The sequence below is a fragment of the Thalia democratica genome, chromosome 7 (genome assembly GCF_965202585.1).
Source record: "Thalia democratica chromosome 7, ktThaDemo2.hap1.1, whole genome shotgun sequence".
Classification (NCBI taxonomy): domain Eukaryota; kingdom Metazoa; phylum Chordata; class Thaliacea; order Salpida; family Salpidae; genus Thalia; species Thalia democratica.
In genome coordinates, this window is record NC_139171.1 from 38,147,688 (window position 1) to 38,167,744 (window position 20,057).

A 20,057-nucleotide genomic window follows, 5' to 3' on the forward strand; every position below is an offset into this window, starting at 1 on the left:
GTGTATAAAAACCATGAATTTCATGGCTGATTAAATTTCTGTATCTATCATGAAAAACCTTGAATCAATAATGGTTGACATTGGATGTACAATCTTAGGAACTTTAACTTTTTCCAAGAGAGTCTCTTGAACTACAATTTAGACTATAAATTAATCATTTGGTAAGTAGTCAAATTTTTACTCCACTCTGTCTTATTTTTGCAGATGAGCACTGCTCTGATTCTGTATTAGACATTTATTATCAACATAAAACGATCTAATCTCTCTAACTCTCTGCTTAAGTATTTCTGAATTCTATACAAATATTGTACATAGCATCTCTTCTTTGAGCTTTCCTCCATTTTCCTTTTTCTAGGGTCAACTAGACTTGGATTGAAAAACATGTCTTGTTTATTCTAAAAAAAAAACTATCTTTAAGATGACAGCTATATATGATTTAGTCTGAGACAATTGACAATTTCTGCCAGATGTATTGAAGATAAAACATCTCAAAATTTTATTGTTATCAAAGATTCCTGGTACATTTAGGGCATAGGGGAGTCCCCCTTAATTTTACAAGTTGATCTTATTTTACAGATTTTTATTTGAGCTATCAGACATTTTAAACTGTTTAAAAAAATTAAAAGTAATATCTGAGATATGAGTGATCAAATTTGGTGTGCTTTATAGATTCCTAATGAACAGTGCAAACCAAAAACAACTATTTCATTAAAAATTTATCTTCTTAATTTTTTAACCAACCTTCTTTAAGTTTTCACAGAAAGTCCATCATTAAATTTTAAATATATTCAAAGCAGGATTTACCTTCTATTTAAAAAAACTAAAATTTTGTTTAAAAAAACACATATTTTTTTGCTTTTTCATCTGAAATTTTACTTTTTACAAAATTGCAAAATCCAAAGTTTTTTAAACTATTATAGGGAAGTTTCCTAAAAAATTGAGGTCTTTAGCTCAAGAAATGAAGAAGAAGATAGATTTTTAGTGATTTTTTTAATTATCAAGAAAATTGACCTCAAAAAATTGGTGGTCTAAACGTTTGTATTAAAAGCATTTTACACAAATTACAATATCTCATAAGTTAAATAACACTTTTAATTTTTATAAAAACTGGATTGTATTTTATACTTAAAGCTTTGATACAAGAGCCAATGTTATTTAGAAAAAAAATGATGGACCCCCTATGCCTTTAACAATAGATCTTTGCAATTATTTTGCTTGTTTTCCAGCAACCTCTGTTCTACCACTCAAGCTAGGGTAGTAAGCAGAAATTATTTTGTGTGCAAAATCCCAAGTCTTTTGTAGCTTTGACATGGTAATATCTAATTATGGAGCTTTCGGTAGCTCATGAGTTCTGGTCTGCGATTACTAGAAATTTAGTAATGTATAGTAAAGCTAGAGAACTAATCTTGAAAACACTTAATCAACTGACTAAACCAGGGCGAGAGGTTCTGCTTAGTGTAGAAAAGGGTTTAGACTAAACTATTAACCTGTTGAGCGTCACCAAAAATTTGTTCTGAGAAAACAGCAAAGTATTTTCAAATGGGCTTGTAAGAGGATCAGATACTTCTGTAGCAATGACATTGAGAAGGTAAATTCCAATTGCAGCTTTGATATTTGTAGAAAATACAAATACATAGAGATACATAGAGACAATAATTTGAATACAATACATAGAGCTATATAACTCACAGAAATATGAACAAGCATGACTATTTCCTAACTTGATAAAATGGTACTCAGTTTCAAATATTATTACTTAACACAACATACTTATATCAACTTGAAGTATCTCATAAAACAGTACTTTATTTTTGTAATATTAACTTAAACTTCATAAATTAAAACAGAAATAGCAAACTATAATCTACAGACCTCATTAAAATCTTTAAAACCTGTAAAGTTTGAGAAAAACTTTAAAACTTAAAAACAACTTGTGTAAAACATTAAGACTTAATTAAATTTTAAACAAATGTATAAATATGTGCACTTAATTTAGTTGTGAGTAAACTTATTGTTAAGTAACTATTTTGTACGTTTCTATAGTTAGCTGAATATTTCCAACCTTAAATTCTTATTTATATCCTAGGGCACCAAACCTTAAATTGAGGTTGTATAGTTTTAATAATTCATATATGTGTTCTTGTAAGTCGTCTAAACCTTAACTTGAAATTAAAATTAAAAAAAAAAACATTTCTGACGTCATAATCGACACTTGAAGACAAAAAACCCGTAAAAACTGTCTAGTTACATATATCCTAGGTCACCAAACCTTAAATTGAGGTTGTATAGTTATAATACTTCATATATGTGTTCTTGTAAGTCGTCTTAATCTTAACTTGAAAAAAAAAAAAAAAAAAAGCACTTCTGACGTCATAATCTGTCATAACTTTGACAAAAAAGTACAACCTGTCATATTACAAACAACTAACATAATAATTAAAAATGTTTGAGTTGTAATAAACATCTTTATAGAAATGATAGAAACATCTCTGACAATTCTTACAGCAGCTCTAAAAGTCTAGCTAGCGAGTTTGAATCAGAGAATGAAATGTTAGATAAAAACTATGATAACAACTTAATCCTTGAAAGTGATGAAAATTCCGAGTTTAGAACTATTAGGACCATTCAAAGAAAAAGTATGGACAGTTGATAAAGCTAAAATCAAAAAGATTTTTTGTTTTAAAACTTATAGTTTGCAAAAATATTGGTCTAACATAGTATGATGATTATATAAACAGGCACAACCCATATTGTGTGCTAGTTTTTAGAAATAGCCATGTAAAGAAAATGAGTTCAAATAAAAAAAACATACCGTTCTTTAGAGCCGTTGCTGACTGTAAACACTCACGCTGTAACACAAAACACATATTCACAATGAGTGAAAAGTAAGATTTTTTTTGTTTTTTTTTAATTATAAAATAACTAAATGCTTTTACAGAATAACTGTATCCAAAAGCTACGTTGAAATGGGTTATTCATACAAAGGTAAAATTTTACACAAAATTGGAGAGTCGCATTCTAGACATTTATCTAAAAATAAAAGAAAAAAAGTAGCAGAAAAAATAATTGTTGAAGGTCACGCGCTAAGAAAATTAGCAGAAGATAGTGTTCTTCCAGAAGGAATACAGGATCAACTCAGAGGTGGTAACTCAACTGCTCGGTAGTTCAAATACTGTTATATATTCAATCCATTTTTTTAAATTACTAATTAAAAAGTATTAATTTATGAACTTAAACTTTTACAGTATACTACCTTCTCAGTTGAGCCAAATCATGTATGAATATCTAAAGACCAAAACACCCAACTGGTTTGACGTGCTAGTGTCTCTTAAAATGTATTTAGAGCTAGGAGACTCTAACAGCAAAATTCTCAAAGGTTATATCCATCAATTAAATATGGATACCTTTGGAATTTATATGTTCTCCGAAAGAGGTATACAAAAAAAATTATAAATTATAAGATATTTAACTTTCTTTTAACAGTACTGTAATTAATGTTACTATATTTTGCTAGGTATAAAAATTCTTTTACAACATCTAAAGTCTGTACCAGACCTCAGCTTATATATAGTTGCAACCGGTGGCGTAGTTAAAAAACCTTCAACAATGAAGGGTAAGATTTTTTACTATGCCATAGTTTTGCCTGGTGCTAAAAGAGGCAGACCATCTTTGCCCGTGGCGGAAATGCGGAGCAACAGTCACACTGTACCAGACGTCTCCTCATTTTTGAGAAAATGGTTGTACTCCGTACAGCGATTTTCAAAACTGCTTCCATATAAAGCTGAGACGGATTTTAGCTATGTTTTCATTCATTCCTTGTTGAATGTTATGAATAAAGAATCACTTGAAGATTATATTAATAGGTTAGTAACTCTAACTTACAAGTTCTTCAAGAAATTAAGTGTATATATTTTTTATCAGATGGTACCATAATGATGTGAAAAAAGACAAAATTATCATTCATGTGTGTTCCTCACACATCATGAAGACTATTGCGAGCCATATAAGTAAATCAACTGAAGGTTGGTCCACAAAACTTTTGTACAAACATGTAGTTGGAAACATAGTTAGTAAAATTTATTATATTGAATAACTATTAACTTAATAAATGCATAACAAAAATTGAAGATCAACTGTGAAACCTTATCTGAAATAAAGCTTACATTTCAACATCTGTGTATATTATCAACGACAAGAAAACAAAGTGAAAAAACAGAAGAAAGTTTAACGTTTCTAAAACGTTTAGTAAGCTTAGTTACAGAGCTTCCTGATGAAGAGCTAAAAACTAATGCCGCCAAAAACATTGATAAAGAACTTAACTCAATTAACAAGAAAAATATACAAGAACTATTGTTATACAAAAGAACTCTTTACGGACAAATTTTTAATGGTAATGAATATTATTCTATTACTTATTTTTCATAAAAATCTTACTTACTTAAGCCTTTTAAAAACAGGAATCTACAATGAAACTGTAAAAGCAAACTCAAAGCAAAACAACATTGTTACGAACCAATATTACGCCCCAAAATTACCAAAAGCTTTAGTAACTACCTACATGGGAGTTTTAGTTTTGTGGTGCGGTATTCCTTTTAGAAATTGTCCTAAAAAAAGAGATACCAATTCTCACATTGAAAATTGGTTTTGAATTTTTAAAAATAATATCCTTACCAAAACAGAAAATAGATGTAAACGGTTTAAGAATAAGTTACTGGACATTCCAGAATTTGTATTAGAAGTAGAAAAGTCCGTAAGAGCTAGGTAAACACTTTTAAACATGGTTAAAATAAAACAATATTAATTTTATAAACGTTATTTTTCAGATGTATTACCCATGAGGAAGATAATCCAATCTTTAAGGGGAATTTAGTAATAAAAAAAGATGAAGACAACGTTTATGATAAAGAAAGTTGGGCGAAACGTAATAATAAGGTGGCCATAGGGGGGGGGGGGGGGGTAGGCCATGTTTTTTACAAGTTGATCTTATTTTATAGAGTTTTTACTAAGCTTCAAGTTGCTTTTTACCATTTTTAAAAATTCAAATTAGTTTTTGAGATATGACCGGCCAAAGTCGGGCCGCATAACAGGTTCCTTATGGGGAAGGAAAAACTAAAACGGCAAAAAAAGACTAATGCATTCAAAATCTATCTCCTCCTTCATTTTTTAAGCAATCTTCTTTAAACTTTCACAGTCTATTCTTTATACAATAACAAAAAAACGTTATTTGTGACTTTAAAAAATTTTAAGTAAAAATACCTTTTCTTGAAAAAAAAAAAATTTTTTTGATAAAAAAATCACTTTTTTTTTTTTTTTTGTCATAAAATTTTTATTTTTAAAATTATTAAAATTCACAAATAATGTTTTTTTCTCATAATGTAAGGAACATTTCCTGAAAATTTGAAGAAGATTGCTTGAAAAATGAAGGAGAAGATAGATTTTAAAGCCCGTTTTTAAAAACTCGAGAAAAACGGCTTTAAAGTTACCCTTTATATACCCTTTATAAAGACAACCCTTTATATAACCGGTCATAAAAAAAAAGTTACTCAATATTTTTAAAATCTAAAAAAAGCATCTGAAAGATTATGAAATTTACTATAATATAAGTCTATATGTTATTTTTGGTCAAAAAATGGCTTCTACCCCCCCCCCCCCCCTATGGCCTTAAAGGAACACCTTTCAAAAATGAGGGGAATTTCAACAAACTTGCCCTAAAAATAGGTACTTATTTTGTTTAGATGTCATATATAAAAAATATATTACAATTCTAATTATATCTGTTTCAAAGCTGAAAAAGGAAAAGAAAGTGCAACCATCAAAAACAAAAAACAAAGCTCACCCAAAAAAAAAAGTAAGTTGATTATTTTAACTTAATTGTTTCTTTATAAGTTTTCATGTACTTATCATCTTCATTCTGTTGTAAATGTTTTAGAGTCATGGTCCGATATGCTCCATTGTACCGTTGTTAAAATTGTAAAAGATCCTGTAATTGTATAATGTTTTATTATAATTAAACTAACTCAAGTTAAAACAATTAAGTTTGTACATAAAGGTTAGCGAATAAGTTTTAGCTATTTCTACTCTATATATTAAAAGGTTATGACTGTTTTTTTTTTTTTAGAATCTGTCTCTGCTGAAAATCGTACCGGAACTAACGTAAGTTTATAACTTTTAGATTTATAACTTAGACTTATATTTTTTTGCATTGTCTAATTATTTGGTTAATCTAAATGTCGTTTCAAAATGTGCTTTAATTATTCTCAGATACAAAGTGCTTCAAAAATTACAGAAAAGCTTAAGTTAAAAAGAAGATCAAGTGATGTTATTGTTTACCCAGAGGGAAAAAAAGAATCGGATAGAGAACCAATTTTAAGTTATATTTATAGTTTGTAGACTAACAATTTGATATGAACATTTAAAACATTTTACAGTGGGAAAATAACACAATTCAACAACCTGAGGACCTAGTAAGCATTCAATTTTATACTATTTTTTATTGTTTGAGATATAAAAAAATTAATTAAAATTTGTAAAAGGTTGATTACATTTGGAAACATGGATCAGAAGACGTATTTGGACCGGATACAATTATACAAAGATAAAGTACTAGAGATTGGATGGGCATAACTTTTGACAACATATTTACATTAAGTAATGAGCTAGATGGAAATGTAAGTTGCTTATACAACATGAAATGTTTAAGTAGGTTTATTTATTAACTTTATGTAATTAACACAGGTAATTCATGGGTATATGTTTTTACTATTAAATACAACCAGATTTAAAAGTGTAGAATATTTAGAACACAAGTATACTGGAATGATAAATAATGGTGAACGAGTAGATAAGACCGTCCTTGATAAAGTAAGTTATTATTTAATATATAATAAAGTTTTAACTGTATTTTGTAACCTTTATACATAATTTAGATTTTAAATGCTGAATCAGTCGTTAGTTTTATCCATCCAAAACACCCTAACCATTGGAAAGGATTTGTTAGCTTTATTTTATTTATTACTTAAATCTTGATAATTCATGTAGTGCAAAGCGTTTTATAAAACTTATCACAAAAACAGTATACCACTTTATTACAGTTAGGCTGCGACAACTGCAACAAATGGTACCATAAAAGCTGCCTGAAGATGACGGACAAGACGTACGATGCGCTAAAATCTCAAAATACTATTGCTGTTATTGCAAATATATAGCTACCAATGAATAAATGTTAAATAAATTATTACATTATTAGTATTTTTTGTTGTTCTACTAAAAAAATAGTATCATTATTTTTGAAGAGTAAAATATTAGTTTAATTTATTTTAATGACATCAGGAATGCTTTTTTTTAATTTTAATTTCAAGTTAAGGTTACGACAACTTACAAGAACACATATATGAAGTATTAAAACTATACAACCTCAATTTAAGGTTTGGTGCCCTAGGATATAAATATGAATTTAAGGTTGCAAATATTCAGCTAACTATAGAAACGTCTATTTTGTGATAATTTCATTAATATTTTGCTTTAAAACAGTTTAAACCTTTTTAACAATCTTCTTCAAAAAAGAAAAAGTTTGAATAAGTCTGGGTTAGGTCTAACTGTGTTGCAAGTCCAATTAAGACCAAAATAACAAAGAAAAAAATTGTTTTATCAAAGTATACTTAAATAAAGTTTTTAATTTTTAGGCTTTTCAAATAATGGGTTTGTTTAATTTATTTTGCTTATAGAAAACTTTTTAGCACTATTAAGAAGTATAAAGTTAATTATGTGTTTAAAATTTAAAACTGGTTTAAAGGCTCTAGTGAGGATACTTGCTGAACTTTTGGATTTTAAAATTAAATAATTATCAAGCTGTTAAATTATCATGGATACACAGGTTGATGACTGAGTTTTTTTTTCAATATTGTTTCAAACTTCAATATTGTAAAAAAGCATGTTAAAAGTTTTAATTATTGCAATCAACTTCAGTGGTTGAAAAAAAAAAACTTTTTTGTCATAAAACTTGAAAAAGCTAATAAAAAAACTATAATTTTTAAACATTAATTTTTCAATCCACAGAAATATTGTATTTATGCCGGAGTCAAACTGTATAAAGTATTAATAGTATCTTGGTTCTTATAAAGATCTTTTATTTATTTGGTAATTTGGTATGTAATTCCTAGATTGTGTAACATTTATTGTTTGTTCTTTTTAGGTACTTACCCACTTACAAACTTACTGAAGCTTCGAACCGTGTTGACTGTTGACAATTGTTTTCAAGTAGTCATTCTTGATATTTTAATTAGGAAAGTTTGTTTAACCATTACAAAACTACTGAAAAAAAAACTATGCACAAATTCATTAAAAGTTCTTATTGACTTTTTTAACTAAGTTTCATTAAATTTTGATTAATTTCAAATATTCAAAGTAACATAAATTATAAAAAAAATAAGTAGTTAAATATTAAAGTAGTTGTTTTATAATCACTTTATTACAATTTACCTGTTTTTATATTTGAATGGTAATTTTTTATATTTTAATTTTTAAAGGATTTTCGACAATTTTCGAACAAAGCAGTTTGTCTCTTAAGCTGCTATTAACAAAGGGTTATGTAAATCGTAAATCTTATACAGGATTTCTCAAATCATTTTCACAAACTCCTCATTTTTACAAAATAAAAATTGATAGCCACAAAATATCAAAAATATAAATTTAAAGTCCAAATTGTGCTCAGGATTTTTTATTTTTTTTCTCTGAAATACTCTGACAAAAAAAACTTTAGAATACCTAGCTAAAGTTTCGACCGAGATCTTCATAAAATATATCTAAATGCCCCTTATCGCCCCTTAACTAGTTATGGTCCCCATTTAACCCTTGCGGCTTATCACCACCTGACTTATTAAGATGATATCCAAGAAGCTATATGGCCGATTTTGATAAACCTGTATCTAGTTAGTGTAAATGCCTTAGTTTAAACTTTTAGGACTTTATGCATCTAGTCTTTACATACTACGTGAAAAGTTTATAACCACTAGATTCAGAGAAACTTTACTTGTTATGGTTTTGTTTTAAAAACTAATCCAATTTTGTCAGAATAAGAAGCGTTATAAAACTTTAACTATGCTCTTTAAATCATTCAATAATATTTAAATTCAAACGTGCAGTATACTAACTTACTAAAGTTGTTTAGGTTTATTAAAAAACCAAAAATCTAATTTTAAAAAGTTGAAAATGTGTCATAATAGAAACTGACCAAGTTATTTTTATATATTTAAAATTAATTTTTTGTTCATTAATTGCTTTGCTGTATAGTCTAATTAAAAATATTTTTGTATGAACAATATTTACTAAAGTTAAATAACTTTTGTCAAATTAACACAACAAAAACAAACTTAATTTGTCTTGTTTGTTAAATTTTTAACTTAAATGTTAAATATATAGTAATAAATATAATAGTTAAAAATGTTGGTTGCAAGTACATAGCACTAGTAGTTTTAATCGTTTGATTTTGTTTTCATTCTATGCTGTTCATTTTACTTGATATATTTAGGGGTGACGATTTAAATCTTTTTTTCGTAAAACGAGTAATGGTTAGGTTTATATGTTCTTATTGTCCTGGAAAATACTATAAACTGCGTCCGTAATGTATTAATCGATAACCGTAATACGTTTTTGTACACTAAGTCCTTATTCAAAAGTTTTTGAGCACTTTTTTTGTCGTTCAATAAACTTTAAATTGTAATGTTCTAGTTGTTTTATTACTTCATCTGATTTGCTGAAAAATAATATGAATGTGAACATTTCCGAAACCTTACTACTGCAAACGATCTGCTAAGAAGTATACTTTAAAAAGTTTACCTAAAAAAAAATTGCACCTGTCTTAATTGAATAGAATATGAACAAGACAAGTGTTACTTGTATAAAAATAAATTTTAATTACACCGTTTAAGAAAACGAGCATGAAGTAAATTTTATAGGCAAATTTATTAATTTTTCAAAAAATATAAAACTTTTATGTCAATTATTTTCCTTATCTTTAAAGCTATCTAAAAGATTTTTATTTTATTTTAGAGAATGCACCTTTGTCTTTAATTCAAAAAAAAAAAAAAATTGGTTTGGAGTTGGAATTATTTCATGGGGTCCCTCCAAAAATTAAGGTTTTTTTTTTTCATTATTATTGCCTTAGAACCAAACATTAAATATTTTTATTTTTATTTTGTTTTTTTCCTTTAGTTTGCATGTTATTTAAACTCTTAAATGTTTATTTTATAGATAATGTTAATATCTATTACGATTTGGCCCCAAAGCAAAATGATGTATATTACACTATCATTTGCCTTGGCCATTTCCTAGATAAAAAATTGATAAAAGAAAAAAAAAATTAATAAGAATGTGAATTACAACAAATTTAATTAAATTATTATAGTTTAATTAAATTTGGTGGACAAATGGTTGGACAAATCAAAAGTTTCTACAAAGGGGATTCTAAACAACAATATTTAACTAAATTGTCTTCATTCAAATTATCCTAGTCATCTCTAAAAAAAAATCTTAAACTTATCATTTGTTTTTGATAATATTGTAAATAATTAATGATAAATATTGATAGAAATTGAAGTATTTTAGAAATCGAAGTGTTATTGGTTATACTAAGCAATTGTTTATTGTTGTAAAAGGAATAGTAAGACTGAGGTTTTTTTACTTAAAAAGATGAATATTATGGTACTATTGAGCCATACAAAAATAAATTATCAACTTTAGTTTAAGGTGACAGGTTTCAAATAAACATTTAAGTTCAATAAATTAATATTGGTAATTACCTAGCATGATTTCCCACCAATATCAAACTTAAATTATATTTAATTCCTCGTGTATTTCTTAGTCTAATTTCTCCATTTAATTTTTTAAATTTAATAATGGACTTTCTGTGAAAGTTTGAAGAAGATTGGTTAAAAAATGAAGGAGTAGATTGATTTCTAATGAAATAGTCTTTTTTTTTGTGTTTTTTGTTTGTGCCTTCCATTAGGAACTTATTGAGGTCACTGACTTTGATCGCTTATATCAAAAATAGTACTTAGAGTTTTTTATACTGTAAAAAATATGTGATAGCTCAGATAAAACTATAAAATAAGATCGACTTATAAAAATCAAGGGGGACCCCCTATGCCCTAAATTCATAGATAAAGCTGTTTGTTATAACTTGAAAATAATTGTTAAAAATAAGTTTGAAAATGAGTATAGGCTAGTGTTGTTTAATCTTTAAAAAGAATTATAAGTTTAGTGAACATATTATGTAGCATCATATACACATACAACCTTCCTTTTAATTAAACATAAGAAAAAGTACACTTGGTGAGTTTGTAGTTTGTGCCAAATTTTTTAAAAGATTTGAAAAATAAAACCTCAGAGAGACTAGGGCAGTTTTTCTTCACTAAGGTTGAAAAAAAAACTATAAAAACGTATTTTTCAAATGAAATTATCATTTGATAACTACTAGTGTGTACTTTTACAGCACTTTTAAACATATTTTGCTACAAAGCTATCAAAAAAAAAAACATAAATACAACTTTCAGGTTTATTAGAAATTAAAAAATAAGTATAACTTAGTGATTTACCCATTTTCAGCCTTGACTTTTTTAAATAAAAAAGTTTATATTTTTAAAGTACAATAATTACCTTTTAAAAAGCTCTGTAATGTAGATCTATGTTATTAATTCAATAAATTGATTATTATTATTAATATTGTTGTTGTTATATTCAAGATTTCCCTTTCCCCTAATTTTTCTAGATAATTGCAATGGTTTTCCCTGGATCAAGCATAAAAAATCATAAAAAAACTAGGATTTAAAAGTTTTTGTTATCTTTCAATTTTTTTTTATTATTTCTGCAAATGTTTATGATAATTCTTTTTCATTTTGAGTGAAAAAAATTCAATCAAGCTTTTTAAAAGCATCCATATGAAGCATATGACAAATATCCTAACATATTAATCACGATGGCCACTAAACCTGGAATCCTTAAAAACCTTGAATTTGACAATTTAGGCTAAAAAAACCTGGAACTTGAAAATTTTGAAAAAAAACCTGAAATTTTTAACAATTTTTACACATTGAAAACTAAGATTTTTTTTGACACAAAAAATCTATCATATGTATATAATTTTTTTATCATTGTCAAAAATTTTTATTGTTAAAAATCAAATTTAAAGTAGTTTTACAGTATCTTATTAATGTTGTTATACTATTTAACACACTTTTTACCTAGAACTTTAAACTAAAAATAGGCCAAAACCATGAAGTTTCAAAAATCTGTTTGAAAGTTCTCTTAAACCAATATTTATTAATAATAATAATTATTATTGTTGGAGTTTATTGTGCAAAGATGGACTCGGGCATTAAAACCTGAGCCACTTAAACAATACACACATAAAAAGAAACAAACAAATTACATTCAATGAAAGTTAAAAAACTAAACATAACATAGTAAAAAATTACAAAAAAATAGTCCTGTATGAACAATTATAACTTTGTATGCACAAAAATCAAAATTAAATAAATTTTCATATACAAACTTATGCATAGACTATAAAAGATTACAGATTTACAAAAAAATATATTTAACAACTTAGAATCTGTAGGTGGAAGGCATAGGGAAGAAAACATATTTTTAGTGATACTAATACTTTAAAATAAGTAAATAGAATTTACTTCAAACCATCGTTATATTGAATTTTTAATTGATAATCACTGTATTATACTTGTATTTATATTATTTAAATCTATTTTTTTAGTTTAAATCAAAAATGTTCCACCCTCCCACACAAAACCACATCCTGCGGTAATTTATTCCACACATTTATTGTTCTGCAGAAAAAGAATTTAGCCACTCACTGTTATTAAAATTATATTTACATTTTATTTTTTTATCATTTCTTCTCAAATTATAATTGGTCTGAGAAAAAACAAAAAACTTATTGAAAAATTCTTTATATTTACCATTAACAATTTTAAAAAATGTTATCAATTCAAACTGCCATCTTCTATACTCTAGAGACTCCAATCTGAGCTTCACCAATCTGTTGTTGTATGAGGTATTTGAAATGTTACAAACAAAATGGGTAAAATTTCTCTGCACAGACTCAATCCTAATAATGTCTTTTTTTAAATAGGGGAGCCATATTGGGTATTGTATTTGAGTTTAGGGCGAATGTAGACTTTAAATAATTTAGTAAGAATACTAGCAGAACTGGTCTTAAAACTTTTAAGTATTTGATAAGAAGAATTTTGAGCAATTTTATATAAATAATTTACATGTTTGTTCCATTTTAGATTTTCAGATATATTTATTCCTAAGTCTTTATAAAATTTTACTGCTGGTATTTTAGTTTTATTAATTAAAAGGTTAATAGGGAAGGGTTTATTTTTATTGATGGTTAGAACTTGGCATTTTTTTGGATTTAAATCAAGTTTTCTTGTTTTTAGCCATTCATGAATATTATCTAATGTTAGTTGTAAAGAAGTTTCTGACTTGCTAAATACTTTTGCGTCATCTGCAAATAGACTTATTTTGCTTTGAATGTGAGTATTTAAAGTAATATCATTGATGTAAATTAAAAAAAAGAAGAGGACCAATGACTCCACCTTGTAGTACTCCACTGTGAATTTTCAGAGGATCTGATAGTGTGTTCTTAATGAGTACACTTGTGTCCTACTATCAAAAAATTTGTTTAACTAATTCACTAAGTTATCATCAATACTATATTGAGTCATAATTTTTAATAATCTTTTGTGTGACACAGAGTATAGACAGAGTATAAGCTTTTTTGATGTCAGTATAGACCACTGTAACTAATTCATTGTTCAAGTAAGTTATTAACTAAGTATGTAAAATGTCAATAGTTGAATTCCTGATGATTGGTGGGGAACAAAGCCAAATTGTTTTGGTGTTAATAAATTAAAGTCAAAAAGGTGATTAAATATTTTTTGAGAAATAATGTGTTGAAAATCTCGGAAAAACGTACTGATTAAGGATATTGGCCTATAATTTAATTGTTTTTGATACCTTTTTTATATACTAGAATTACATAAGATGTTTTCCATTGATTTGGTGTTTATGATAATGCTAGGGAGCAATTAAAAATTAATAATAAATGATAAACTAATGATGGAATAGCATGCTTAATATTATAATTATAATAATAATTAATTATCATATATTTATCTTAATTAATAATTATAATATTATTTTTTTAAATTCTTTACTACTATTACTATTTTTATTATGTTTTTACTTTACTACTTTTTTTAATTTTTATAATTTTCTAGCTTGACTTAACGCTGTCTAGTTTTTGATCACTGGGGCTTGGTTTTTTGCCTCAGAGTTGAAACCCTATATTAAGGGCATATGGGGAGGGGGTAAATCACCTTTTTCACAATTTGATATTATTTTTTGTTTTAACTAAGCTACAAGTTGCTTTGCACAGGTTTTTTAATTTCAAAGTATATTTTGAGATATAGCCTGTCAAAGTTGGAAACTACAATAGGTTCCTTTATATTGAAACTGTTATGTGCCTCTTATTGTACTACTATAGTTGAACTTTTGAAAGTATAAAGTTGAAACAAAGTTTTAGCTCTGTAAAAGCTTAAAAAGATAAAAAGTGTTTTATCTAATAGTTTTTTATGCCTTAATTAATAAAAATAGTAGTAAAAGATTTTGTTTTTTTCATTTACCAAAGTTTTAAATATAAATAGATAAATTATTTATTTACTTAATACTCTACTTTTTAGTTTTAATTTTGATTGTAATAATAAAAAAAGGTCCTTAACATTAGCTTTTGTATAAGTTTATAAAGTGCGTTTTATTAAATTAAAAAACAATTAGTTATATTATGTAGGGTTGTACATAGTTTGACTAACAATATTTTTTTGTCTTTCTGCTCAATGAATTCTTGAAGTCCAAGCATGACTTTTTAAATCTATGTTAAACTGTTTACAATTTTTGATAATCTAAGTTAGTTTTATAAAATATTTTTGTACAATCAGTCAGTAGCAATCATCACAAAAACATATTCTACGTGCTTTCAGACTATTTGAAGAAAGTTTCATTGAATATTTTTAGATTTTCTATACTGTTTCATCATTTTTTGTAATTTTAATTTTTTTTTGAGGAAAATCATGAAGTTCATCCATTAAGCTTGCTTCAAATTGTCTGAAAACGCGTAAAATGTGTTTCTGTGATGATTGCTACATGTACAAAAATTTTCAGCCAAAAACTCAAATGTAGAAATTTTAAGGTCCCATACAATTTACATAGGGTTTGTTTTTAGAAAAATGTAAAGAGCGTGACGGTAGTAAAAGCTAAGAAGCTATTTTTTGTGTTGTTTTTTCATGTGATTTTCCACGCACAAAAAGTTCAACTAAGCTCTACTTCAAAATTTTTGTTTTTAAGGGGCAACAGATGCACCCTAATGTGCACACTAATAAAATAGAATTATTGAATATAAATTTAAAGAAAAAGTTCTTGAATTATTGTAAACAACAAAAAAATTATAAGTCTCATTTTTAAAAGTTTAGTTTAATTTTTACAATTAAGCTGTCAGTTGCTATTTACCTTGTTTTAAAATTTAAAGTTGATTTTGTGATACAAGCACTCTACATTGAATGGTTTTTAAGGTTTCTTAACAAAACTAAGTATGCTAAAAAATATTATTTTTAAACTTTCTTAGTCAAATATTAATGGAGTTTTATTTATTTTTCGGCACAATATTTTAATTAAAGACAGGCTTTTTTTCTTTAAAATACAAATTTGTTCTGACAACTTTTTTTTAAACATTGCACCTAAAAGTTAAAGATTAATTGTTTTAAAAATGTAGCAGTAGTTATAATTGTTTTTTTTTTAATTCCTAGAAAATAAGCCATAATAAATTTACTTTCCGTAAATTTTAATAGTAAACTTTTATCAAAACTTAGTATATTTTAAAAGTTTAACAAATAGGTTGATCATACCAATTCGATCATAAGACCACAAGCTTTGGTAGACCAGCAAATGGTTGCTTCATGTGAAAGCATGATAAACCATTTGTAGATTAAAGACTACAAGTTTTTAGGTTTTGACTGACTGATGAGTCCTAATAAGGACGAAACTGGTCTTAGTCTACTGAAGTTTCTGGTCTGATGATCGAATTGGTATGATCAATGTTAAACTTGAGTTTGTCTCACTGCATATAAAAGTTTAGGCTTCTGCAGACTTTTGCTGATGTTTTTGTTGATTTCAAAAGTTTATTTATAAATTTTATATTACAGTCTTTTAAAGTCTAAAATTTGAAAAAAATATATAAATTTTAGTTCTTATAAAAAAGGACCCCTAATAAATTACCTAAAAAAGTTTTTGTTCCTATTTAAAATATTTACTATAAAAAAAAGAAAGACCATAAAAATAATTAAATATAAGCTGTTAAATTAGTTTATTGATTTTTTTTATATTGCTTATCATTTCTATTAAGTGGTCTTAGTAGTAAAGGGTGCTTATTAGTAGTTGTTATTACTATTGATTAGTTTTTAAATTGAACACTTTTTTAATATGTGTATATAATGTTTTAGTGTTTATTTATTTTTATGTTATTTGACCATAAAAAAAGGTTAAAATTTTAATTAAATAAATTGTATATAAATTTTTGTTTAATAATAATTTTTAAATTACATTTTGAACCCTGTAAAAAGTAGTATAAGATTTTTCTTTAATTGTATAGTTTACTATAAATCTTTTAAGTAAATTGCTTTTTTTTTTGGTTTATACTAAATGTAATAGTTTGAACTGAAAATTAGCTAATAACAATTAAAGTTTTAAATTACTAAAACAGTATATATTGAAAATTACAAGAATTTAAATTTTTAGTTTTTGTTATTAATAAAAAGGTCTTAGATTATTTCTATTATTTATAATAATATTATAACAGTAAAACACTTATACAAAATGTGTATTATCAATTTTTTTCCATTATAAAATATTAATAATACTTTAAAAGATTAGAAAACTATTTTGTCAGGTTGTTAAAAAAAGTTAAAAAATGACTACACCAGATTGCACTGAACTTCCAAAAGGTGGTTTCAGCTTTGAAAACTGTGCTAGAAATGCTATGCTTGAGTCAACAAACCAGGTGGCTAAAAAAGCTACAAAGACTGGTACCACCATTTGTGGTCTCATATATGAGGATGGAGTAATCTTAGGAGCTGACACAAGGGCAACGGAGGATACCATTGTTGCAGACAAAAACTGCATGAAGATCCACTACATTGCTCCTAACATATACTGTTGTGGTGCGGGAACTGCTGCTGACACTGAGATGACCACCAGAATGATTGAGTCAAACTTGTACTTGCACAGGCTGTCAACTGGCAGACCTTCTCAAGTTTGCACTGCCAACAGAATGCTCAAGCAGTACTTGTACGGCTACCAGGGCTACATTTCAGCAGCTCTCGTGCTCGGAGGAGTTGACTACAACGGCCCTCATCTGTATTCCATCCATCCTCATGGTAGCACTGACAAACTTCCCTATGTTACCATGGGATCTGGCTCTCTTGCTGCAATGGCTACTTTTGAAAGTCGCTTCAAGCCAAACATGAAAAAGGCAGAGGCCATGCAACTTGTTCGAGATGCAATCGCAGCTGGTATCTTCAACGATCTTGGCTCTGGAAGCAATGTTGATTTGTGCATCATCACCAAAGATCAAAAGGTAGAGTACCTCCGCAACTACGAGTTGGCTAATAAGAAGGGGCAACGACAGGGAGACTACAGCTACAAGAATGGAGAAACTGCAGTACTCAGCACTAAAGTGAGAAATATCAAGTATGATATTGTGGAAGAGGAGCAAATGCAAGTTGATGCATGAACTTAGTTTCTTGAGTTTTTATTATTATTGTTATTCCTTGAGTTTAGTTTAAAATAAAATATAAATGTGTAAATGCATTTCTTGTAATGATTTTTTTCGTAAGTATAAGGAATATTATTAGATATACAATATTTTAACTATAAATTAAATAGATTTGTGTAGATTATTGTAAATTTATTTTTTCTTGATAGTAAGTGTAATTGAAAAAATTTTTATTGGTATTTGTGAAATATATAAGTCAACATAGTATACATATAAAAACTTTTTTTAATAAAGCAATTATGAAATAGTGATGGTCTCCACAATAGTTTGAGATCTAGTATATAATATATTTCACTAGCTTTTTAAATAAGTTTTTGTCCAGTAAACTAACTGACTAAAGGTAATTAATGTTTCAGTAAAGTGTGTAAAAAATAAGTTCAATTTTTATTTACTGATTTAAGTTTTTTCAAGCACAACATTTTATAAACTATAAGCTTGAAAAAATTAAACTTGTAAATTACAATTTAAGTTAGAAAGAGATGTGATGTTTTTATCAAAAGAGATAAACCAGCTGAATTTTTTTTATATAAAAATAAATATAGTATTTTAAGGATTGTTTAAGTATTGTAGCTATAACATTAAAAATGTACGTAGTTTAAGCACTATTCATCTTAATGTAAAAGCGAACATAGAGATGAAAAATTAAGCTTATTGTTTAATGATTTAAAAAATAAATGGAAAATGGCAAAAATTAAAAAAAAAAAAATCTAATCCTTGTAGTCTATTTAGTTTTTTAATTATAATCTAATAGTATTATCTCTTTAAAGTTTAACATTATCTAATATTGTGTTCTATTTAAAAAAGTTCTTAAGTGAAACTGTTATTTCTTGAAACCTTTTTATGAAGTTTAAATTTTGTTTAAAAAACTATCAAACATAATATACTTTTTATTCCTTTTCATATTTTTTCATACTTTAGCTTTTTTAATTTTGTCTTCAAACGTTATTTTTAGTTGAAACTTCACATGATATTAACTTTAGCTGGTTTGCTTACAAATTTAACTTAATAATACATTTCAAAAGATATACTCAGGGTTGCAACACACTCAGGGATCAGAGAGAATTTTCAAATTATAAAAAATCTCAGGGAGACTCAGGGAATTTTGATTTTTTTGAACTCAAGGCAGTTTTAATTTTTTCTGAAAATTTCAGGAAAATTTTAAGATTTTTTGAAAAATCTGAGGGAAATTTTTTTCTAGATCTAGAATGAGATTTACTTAATCCAGTTTCAATATTTTGTTCAAAACAATTAGTTTTATATATTTTTAAGTGCTTATTTAGAAATGTTTAGCCTTGCGGCTAGTTCATCAATATTCTTAGAATTAACATTGTATTTTTTTTTAGTTTTAAATTTATATTTATCATGACTAAAGTTAAACAAACACAAACAGTTTAGAAGTATAAACGTTGTGGTCAGCTGTGCATTGAAAAATTCTAATTAACCTTTTATTTGAAGTTACTTGTGTAGTTTAATGAAAAATGTAGTTTTGTTTAAGTCCTTACTTCTTAAGTAAATTTATTTGTTATTTGTTTACAACTACTTGTTTTCAGTGAAAAATGTAATTAAGATGTAAAAACTTTTTTTTTAATTTTTTAAAAGTTAACTAACATGTTTACACAAAATTGTGCATAAATTTTGTATTTTAATCTCAATTGATTTAACCTTTTAACATTGAATTTTTGAAAAAAAGTACTTTTTCATAAGTTTAAGCATCTAACGCAGAAGCATACACATACAACCTTCCTTTTATTTTTAAAGAAAGAAGAACAGCATGCAGGGTTGCCACTCGGTCAGGAAAAGTCAGGAAAAATTTAAAAAATTGACAAAAGTCAGGAAAAGTCAGGAAAAAATGGGGGGTTTTAAAAAAAGTCAGATTTTGTCAGTTTAAATTTACAAAATTTCTTGTTTTCCAAAGCCTTCAAATGGTAAAAATTAATAAAAAGTACATTAAAGTCAGAGAAATTTTCCTAGAAATTTACAAAAAATTTTATTTTTATTTCCCATGCCTTCACCTAGTATAAATTAGTAAAATATCTCTTATAAAACTGCAAAATTTTTCTATTAACATATTGAACAAGTACCCTACTTGAACAAGCAGATTTTGTAAGCTTTTTAGTATTGATGATCTGTAGCAAGGACACTTCCATAGTGA

The 20,057-nt window shown here is 26.5% G+C and overlaps 1 protein-coding gene across 1 annotated transcript; it reads left to right on the top strand.

Annotated features, from left to right (window-relative positions):
- The first annotated feature begins 17,024 nt into the window (after positions 1-17,024).
- On the top strand, positions 17,025-17,946 carry LOC145840594 (proteasome subunit beta type-7-like). The gene has a single exon (XM_082947902.1). The coding sequence runs from the start codon at positions 17,042-17,044 to the stop codon at positions 17,861-17,863; it is 822 nt and encodes a 273-aa protein (XP_082804028.1). The 5' UTR covers positions 17,025-17,041; the 3' UTR covers positions 17,864-17,946.
- Positions 17,947-20,057: the final 2,111 nt, after the last annotated feature.